This window comes from Hippocampus zosterae, chromosome 21 (genome assembly GCF_025434085.1).
Source record: "Hippocampus zosterae strain Florida chromosome 21, ASM2543408v3, whole genome shotgun sequence".
NCBI lineage: Eukaryota > Metazoa > Chordata > Actinopteri > Syngnathiformes > Syngnathidae > Hippocampus > Hippocampus zosterae.
In genome coordinates this window covers 419,158-428,187 of record NC_067471.1, presented here as the reverse complement: position 1 = coordinate 428,187, position 9,030 = coordinate 419,158, and the positions used below count along the sequence as shown (strand labels likewise).

General features: G+C 41.9%; 1 protein-coding gene across 1 annotated transcript; it reads right to left on the bottom strand.

Moving 5' to 3' along the window:
- Positions 1 to 875: 875 nt before the first annotated feature.
- LOC127593605 (mucolipin-3-like) lies at positions 876 to 6,296 on the bottom strand. Its single transcript, XM_052055155.1, has 4 exons — positions 6,152 to 6,296; positions 5,109 to 5,315; positions 3,382 to 3,512; positions 876 to 1,469 (listed from the first exon to the last, which is right to left on the bottom strand). Exons 2-4 carry the CDS (start codon positions 5,298 to 5,300, stop codon positions 1,433 to 1,435), a joined length of 360 nt encoding a protein of 119 aa, XP_051911115.1. The 5' UTR covers positions 5,301 to 5,315; positions 6,152 to 6,296; the 3' UTR covers positions 876 to 1,432.
- Between the last annotated feature and the right edge of the window lie 2,734 nt (positions 6,297 to 9,030).

The window sequence follows — 9,030 nt, the reverse complement described above, 5'->3', positions numbered from 1 at the left end:
CAGTGTAAAGGCACGTGCCTAATATCTTCTACAGTATGATATATTATAGACATACAGGTATGTATAATATATCCTTTAGGGCTAAATTTCACACGTTTCTCAACATTTCACTGAAGTGATTGTTGAATACAAATGAATGAAGGTCATCCGAACGAAAGTAATCTTTTGACGATTGTGCGTTTCATGAAATACAAAACGTAATAGAAAAACAGCCATAATGTGGACAAGAGCATACTTAGGGGTGGGAGCTGGGGGTGGGGGAGGGGGGTGCAGGAGGACCACATAGTGTACAGCGAATTGCTATACATTAGTTAATCTGTTGGTTGCTTCAAGTTTGCCTTCCAAAATGTGCCAAATTGTTTCCTGTAGAAATCTCATGTCAAAATAAAGAGCAGTTTCTTTGTTGAGTAAGAATGATCGAACAGCAAGTGCTTTATGAATTTGTGAGTACATCATGCAAAATCTATGAGAGCAACCATAATGAAAATATGATGCTATTGCAGCCTATTCTAAGTGCAACCTGAGATTCTCAACAAGAAAGTAAAAAAATAGATAAAAAAAAAAATGACACCCAATTTGGGGCTTTAAATTTTTTATAATGCGGGTGCATCTCAAATTTATTTCAGGAGTTTAATTTAAAAAGTTAAAAACTCAAATGATACAGAGTGATGAAACGAATCCATTTTACATCAAAAATAAAATGTCTTCCGAGTGTGTTTGTTCTAAACTGTAACCATCAAAGTCAGAGAAAAAAAAAATCATAGTAAATTCTACTTTATCTGTAGTGAATCCACCGCATATTAGGTTTGAAGTGAACCATTGAAATAAATGACATTTTCCATAACATCCTTATATATTTGGATGCACCCTTCATAAGCTATACTCTCCATCGCTCTCTTGTTTATGCCTCTATCTTAAGTATTTCGATGATTAAATGTTTCAAATAGCGAGTTATGGTCCAGCGAGGTAATCCTTCTTCCTTAGTATAAATTTGAAATCCAAAAAGTAGGGAAAAAAAAGTCTCAAGTGATGGTTCTGGTTCAAACGTGAGAACACTTAACAGGCATACCGTGTAGAGGCCATTTCCTCCGAGGCCGCAGTCAAACTGGATCAGCCTCAAAGTTTCGTGCGTAGTGATCGGCTTGAAATCTGCTAATAAACTAGCAGGTTGAAACATATTTTCTTGTGAATGTAAATTTTAAAAAGATGAAAAATCTAAAAAACACTGAGCTGGCCTGACACAAGGCCCATTAAATAAATATGTGTGCTTTCACCTTCCCACAAGGCACCTTGTTCCTGATGAATCCATGACGTGCATTCCTCATTGGAAAATCCTGGTCCAACTGATTGACGCCTCCTCCTTCAGTCAAGTGCCAGGAAAAAAAAGGCTTGTTCCAGAGGGGACTTCTTGTAAGTTGAACCGAATTCTTCCTCAGTTCACCAGCAGGACGTCCTCATATGTTGTCATCCTGACGGAAATACAAGACGGTGGTTTGTATTCAGATTGTATCCAGAGCTGTTTGATGTGACTCTGACAGGGGGGAAAGCCCAAAGTCCCCTTTTTGTATCACCAGTCATACTTTGGTACCACCTGGTGGAATCTTACTGTAGTTGTTTGATTTAGTTCATTCGTGGTGTTTTTACATCGATGTTTGAGATATCTTGTTTTGTTGGTGGAATTTGAATGCACCCTGAGGACTGGTCAACGGGAAACACAGCAGATCAGTGTTTTGCTTCTTCACTGATGCAACTGCTCACAGCTCTTGCGCTCTATTTGCCAGTTAGAATTTTCCTGAATTACCTAAAATGTTATCATTCTGTTTGTTCGTGTGTGATGTCACATCACTTTGTGGTTAAAATGTTAAATAGGCCATTAGGCTAGCTAATAGTATCGATGAGCCTCATGTGAAGGCATTTTGGCTGTGTTGATTACACTCACCCACTGAGTTCAGTTGTTTATGGAACATGGGTTTCACGATTGTTTACATGCTAGATGCGTGGGCTTGATGCTTTATGTCAGGGGTCCCCAAACTACGGCCCCGTACATTTGGCCCGGCCCTCTAACCCTCCTGTTGTCCTCGGGTCAAAATGACCCGTCACTCTGTTAAAAACGCCCCCAAAAAACTGCAAACAGCGGTGTCTACAAGCCTACTGGAACCTACAAAAGGATTATAAGGAAGGAACACAAGAACTTTAAGAGACTGCTCATGTGTCAGAGAGATTCTGCTCTGACAACTGAGCTGAACTTTTATCGGTTAAGAAAGTTAATGTTTGTCAAGTCCCGTGTTTGCCAGCAGGGGGCAGGCTTCTTGCTTGCTTTCTGCACACCTGCCACCGATTTGTGATTGATTACACGGGCTTTATTTGGGCGCTCTGGCAGTTGACTCACTGCCGGAGTATTCCACGCCGTGCCAAAATTCTCTCGCCCAATTCCTATTCGTATTATTCATTGCCTCTTAGCCTTGTGGCTATTATTGCGCGTCGTTATTCCTCTTTCGAGTGAAATTTATAGTATTGTCTAATCAGACCCTCCTTGCTATTTTTTCCGCAAGCGTTTTCGGTTGTTCTCTTTATTTTATCCCTGGTCCTTATTTTGACCAGCACTTTTTGTTATTCTCCCGGTCGGGTAATTTTGTGTTTGTATTAAAGACTCCTTTTGTTCTCTGACAAACCTCTTTCTGTGTCTGCTATTTCGGGGATCGACTTTCAGTTATTTGGTTATACACGAAGCGATTACTCTGTCTCTTCAGGTACAACGTGACAATGTTCCATGGCTTTTTTTCTATGAAGAACCCAGAGAGAGTTATTTAGTTATTATTTATTTCCTGTTTTTGTGTTAGTGTTATTATTTGTTTCCTGACTTTTTTCTGTAAAGAACCTGGAAAGGGTTATTTGGTTATGTGTGGCTTTTCTGGAAAACAATAAAAAAATTTTAGCTCCCCTACGATCGTCACACTTTTTTATAAACTGGCCCCCCATCAGAGAAGGGAAAAGTTATGTGGCCCTCACAGGAAAAAGTTTGGGGACCCCTGCTTTATGTAATCAGTGTGTCTATTTTGAGATTCACATTCAGAGTACTTAAGATGCCGCCATTTTGTGGCATTTACAATATAAACGGTTACACACCCTTTTGTAAGGAGAGTGTGACAGTAATTTGCAAATATTCGCAATTTGCGGCAGGGCTTGCCCGCAACCTCATGCAGGAAGTTACTTCATGTTCTATTTTGTTATTCATTTCAATTGTCACTTTAGCCATTGTGTACTGAGCAACCACAACAGCGAAGCCACTACTACTTATTTATATCACAGTTGCATTTCTGATTTTATAGGACTCACTACAACCCCCCCCCCCCCAAACAAACAGAAAAAGTATTGCATTACCTGTCACAGCAGCAGAAAAAGGAGCACGGCGATGTCTCCAGGCCCCTGAACTTGCCGGAGTTTGGCGCATCGGTGCACTCAGCTATGAAAGCATGCAGGTCTGTGATGTGAATGGGCTCCTGGGTCTGATGCTGTACGACAACATATAAAAGTTTGACATTTACATTCGGTTTCCAGAGCCGGATGCCACTCAATTCTCCGTGATCGATGCCCAAACCTAAATCATCTGAAAGTAGTTAAAACAGAATAGAGCAGGGGTTTCAAACTCATTTCACATTGTGGGCCACATACGGTCTCTGTAGATGTCAACTGGGCCGGACCAATAAAATTGTACCATACTCCGCGATAAATAACCAAAATAATGTCTTTTCTTTGTTTTGGTCAAAGAAGCACAAGAACATTAGGGAAATGTAATAAACGTATCTTTTACAAAACATTTCATGAAGCACCTTAGATTTCCTTAAACAAATGTGCAATTTACTTTTATCATTCACATATAGGGCGGCCCGGTAGTCCAGTGGTTAGCACGTCGGCTTCACAGTGCAGAGGTACCGGGTTCGATTCCAGCTCCGGCCTCCCTGTGTGGAGTTTGCATGTTCTCCCCGGGCCTGCGTGGGTTTTCTCCGGGTGCTCCGGTTTCCTCCCACATTCCAAAAACATGCGTGGCAGGCTGATTGAACACTCTAAATTGTCCCTAGGTGTGGGTGTGAGTGCGAATGGTTGTTCGTCTCTGTGTGCCCTGCGATTGGCTGGCAACTGATCCAGGGTGTCCCCCGCCTACTGCCCGAAGACGGCTGGGATAGGCTCCGGCACCCCCCGCGACCCTAGTGAGGATTAAGCGGCTCCGAAAATGGATGGATGGATGGATGGATATCATTCACATATATGATCCAACTGATTGTACAAAGGCACAAAACGTAATTGGTATTGAAAAATATCATAATGCATTTTCAGATTAAACTGGGTTCATAAAGAATTTTTGTTTTTAAACAATTTACACATGCGCATATAAAATCTAAATAGAATCCCTGCCTACACCTTACAAACTGAGGAGAGTGCTATTAAATGTGTAAAGAATAAAGTATTCACACGTCCTTGATAGCGTCTGCTGTGTTGGGTCTGTCTCAGTGACAGACTGAGACTGCTATTGTCTTCTTCTCTGATCAAAACAATGTTGACTTGTACTCTGATCAAACAGTGTATCCGCCAGCGGATACTCCACGAATTGCACCTTGTAAAAAAATATTCATTCATTTTATGGATTTTTCCACTTTTAAATGATCCTGCGGGCCTGATCGAACTGCCTTGGGGGCCGGTTCCGGCCCGTGTACCGTATGTTTGACAACCCTGGAATAGAGGCTAGAAAACCTACATTTTGGATCGAAGATCTACTTTTCGATCAACTAACCTCACGGGATCTACCCTTACCGGCGTGCGCACGCGCGCACACACACACGCGCGAATTTAAGATTTACCTGCTTTATTTTATTTTTTAAATATATTTTTTTTGTGAAATTGAGACTGATAAGATGATTAGTGTGCAGTGTATATTAACACAAAAATATATTACTAACATGTACAAAGACAAACAAATGGTTGTTTGTTTTTTTTCTTCTCGACACTCCTCGGATCTACTTGGGACCCGTCTTAGATCTACCGGTAGATAAGGATCTACCTAATGGGCACACCTGCTTTAAGACAAAAAAAGGTCGGGTTTGCTGGCCTACCTTGATGGCCTCGTAGGCTCCGGTGATGAGCGCGATGAAGAGCGACAGCACCATGTAGATGAAGAGCGAGATGAAGGTGTACAGGTACACTTGGCTGAAGAGCCACACCAGAGTGCTGCTCTCCTGCATTCCTGAGAAGGTCACGAACATGTCGTCGCCATTGATGAGGGAGAAGAGGCATTCCGACACCATGGATAGGGAGCGGAACTGTAGCACAAGGATACAGTCTAATAAAACACTTCTTAACATGATCTGAAAACAGTAAATCTCTTCACACCTGAGGTTGGCAAACATTTTACACCAAGTGCCACACTTAAGAAAAATACTTAGCTCTCCAAGTGGCACCAAAATGACCAACATTAAAAATAGTTGCGTAGTAGGCCCAAGTACTCCGAGCGGGCGCTGGTGCACTCAGACCGTTCGGCGACTCAGAGCGTAGCTTCATTTTGTTGTTGGGTTACAGTAGACTAGAGCAGGCTAAAATGCGAGTCAATGTGGCGGCCATGTTGGCTGGGCCGACTGTCTCATCAAAGCAGAAACAATAGCTTAGCAGTGCTGTAAGCATGCAGCTCAACAGGCGCATGTTCTCTCTACTAATAGCTTTTTTCTTTTTAAATCAGGCACTAGTAGTCCTTTTGAAAATATTTTTGTTGCAGCTCAGTTTTTTTTTTCACAACCCTTATCAATGTCATCGATTCATAAAAGAAGTGCATTCATAAAAGAGTGGAATTGCACGTATTTTTGCTGTGGAATTGCCCGTATCAAGGCGCAGGAAGCATTATCCGCCCCCTCAGCAAGTTTGAATGAACTTTAAAAAATCAGTTTCAAACTTTTTTTTTTCTTCTTTAAAAAAAAAAAAAAAAAAAAAACTTTACATAAGTAAAGTTGTCGTGTACTGGGGATTTTTAGGCTCCAAAAGAAGTCCAAAACAATGCTTGTTCTCTACTGGGTGTTTCAAAGCTACAAAAAAAGCACTTCGATGTAGTCCATTAAATTGAGGCTCGACAGTACTTAAAAGTAAGGTTGACTTATCGATGCGGTACCTTCACATGGTACGGTCCCAGCACAATCCAGCCGCAGAAGCAGTAGCCCAAATATATGACGGCCACACAGCAGCAGAAGCGGATCACGTTGGGGAAGGCTGCTCGAAGAGTTACGATCAGGATCTAAACGATGATATCATGGAGAGGAATACCACATTTTCTTAACTCGGTGCAAATCAAACAACAAAGTTGAATTACTAACATGTGCCTCAAAATGACCTTACTAGTGAACTAGTGGGCGTTTTGCGGCTTACATGTCAATGAGTAAGCCTCAAAACTATCTTACGAGTGAACTAGTGGGCGTTTATCGGCTTACATGTCAACTAGTAAGCGTCAAAATGACCTTACTAGTAAACTAGTGAGCGTTTTGTGGCTTACATGTTCACTAGTAAGCGTCAAAATGATCTTACTAGTGAACTATTGGGCGTTTTGTGGCTTACATGTTCACTAGTAAGCCTCAAAATGATCTTACTAGTGAACTAGTAGGCGATGTGTGGCTTACATGTCAACTAGTAAGCCTCAAAATGAACTTACTAGTGAACTAGTGGGCACATTTATGGCCTTACATGTTCACTAGTAAGCGTCAAAATGATCTTACTAGTGAACTAGTGGGCGTTTTGTGGCTTACATGTTCACTAGTAAGCGTCAAAATGACCTTACTAGTGAACTAGTGGGCGTTTTGTGGCTTACATGTTCACTAGTTAGCGTCAAAATGATCTTACTAGTGAACGAGTGAGCGTTTTGTGGCTGACATGTTCATAAATAAGCGTCAAAATGATCTTACTAGGGAACTAGTGGGCGTTTTGTGGCTTACATGTTCACTAGTAAGCGTCAAAATTACCTTACTAGTGAACCAGTGAGCGTTTTGTGGCTTACATGTTCACTAGTAAGCGTCAAAATGACCTTACTAGTGAACTAGTGAGCGTTTTGTGGCTTACATGTTCACTAGTAAGCGTCAAAATGATCTTACTAGTGAACTAGTGGGCGTTCTGTGGCTTACATGTTCACTAGAAGCCTCAAAATTATCTTACTAGTGAACTAGCGGGCGTTTTGTGGCTTACATGTCAACTAGTAAGCCTCAAAATGATCTTACTAGTGAACTAGTGGGCACATTTATGGCCTTACATGTTCACTAGTAAGCGTCAAAATGACCTTACTAGTGAACTAGTGGGCAATATGGAATAAATACTCAAAGGGCTTGCCAGGCAAGCCCATTGAGTATTTAAAGGGTTCAAAGGGCTTGCCTGGCAAGCCCTTTGAGTATTTATTCATCCGTGATGGTATTGTAGACCAATGAGAGCACGTCCGACAGACACGTGGACTTCGGGCGGCCAATCATGATGCATTTCGAGCCAAGCCCCAACAAAAACGGAGGAGAAAACTTTCAGACGCTTTGAAAGCTTTTGGGGTACATATTACTCTTGTTGTTACACAAAATTTTGTTTTACGATTATTTTAGGCGGTAACGTTATGGTGTAAATGTCAAATACGTGGTCAATTTATCAAGATGAAGCCTGCTTAAAAATTTGCTCCAACAATTTTGGAGATGTGTCTGACTTTGACAGCAATGGCGGCAGTTCAACGCTGACAGTCGCAGTCGGGTGCAGATTTATTTCGGCAGGACTTTCTAAAATCTGCCGTTTGCTCTGACAGTTCTCTGTCTGACAGTCACATTTTGTCTTATTACTCACAAGCTAATTGACATTTAAAAAAAGAGTTAATGTTTGGAACACGATTTTGCTCTTACTGCTTGCTGCCTTAGTTCGTTTGAAATATTCGCTTCCTGCATTACATGAAGTACATTTTTTAATATTCACAGGACTGTAACTGTGCATTATAAATAATGTCACATTTGCACTATGTTTTACTGGATCTACAACTAAACTAGGTCCTCGTTTCTGGGAGAGTCCACAGCACCTCCTGTATCACAACCATTCTGCCGGCACACCTTCAGCAGCACGATGTTTCTAATGGGAGCTGGAGGGTGATCAGCTTCATTGAAGAACAGGAGGAGGAGAGGCACAGCGTTTGTCATTTGTGATATGTTTTTAGACTTTTCTCCTAACTAAAAAAACTGTTTTGTTAATTTCTTGATATAGTTCTTGTATTTAAATATTTTAACAATCAAATATTTTTCAACTGTGTTTTAGATATGAATTGTATGAAATAAATCAGTGAAGCCCCATTCAAATTCTACTCTATCTAATCTGCTCGATCACACTGCTGTCAACCTGCTGTACCTCCAAACTCCTTGGCTTACTCGCAGTTGGAGGGTTCCCCCCGAACGGGGGGACAAATCAAGGAACCAATCCCTGCACCCCGAACGGGGTGCCCTTACGGCCGTTTTTTTTTTTTTCGGCTAACCGCCCCCTGAACCTGGCAGGGTGGCGGGCGGACCTTTTGCTCCAGGCGGGGGACATAGAGACAAATCCGGGGCCCACACAGACACTCTCACGCACGCAACAAACACACACACAACAAACTACCTGGACATGCGACATTTGCACACAACAGATTACAAGAAGACAGACATCCTTCAGATGCAACCACCACACACCACACTGGGTACACAAACATTGCACAAACATAAACACTAGACAATACAACATAACATGGAAATGCAGACTACATCCCAAAACACCACCACGAACAACAACACCTCGTAGGACACCAACAGGCAGCAGAGCACAAACAGACCAAAACAACACACTCGCCTCACCAACACTACCCTCAAACGCAACACGGACAGACAACTCCAACAGAGATACAACAAACACAAGACCACCCCCCCAAACCTGGACCTGCAATAGCTGCAATAGAATCATCACACGCAGACAAACCTCACTCAGATGCAACTCAAGACACACACACTGGATACA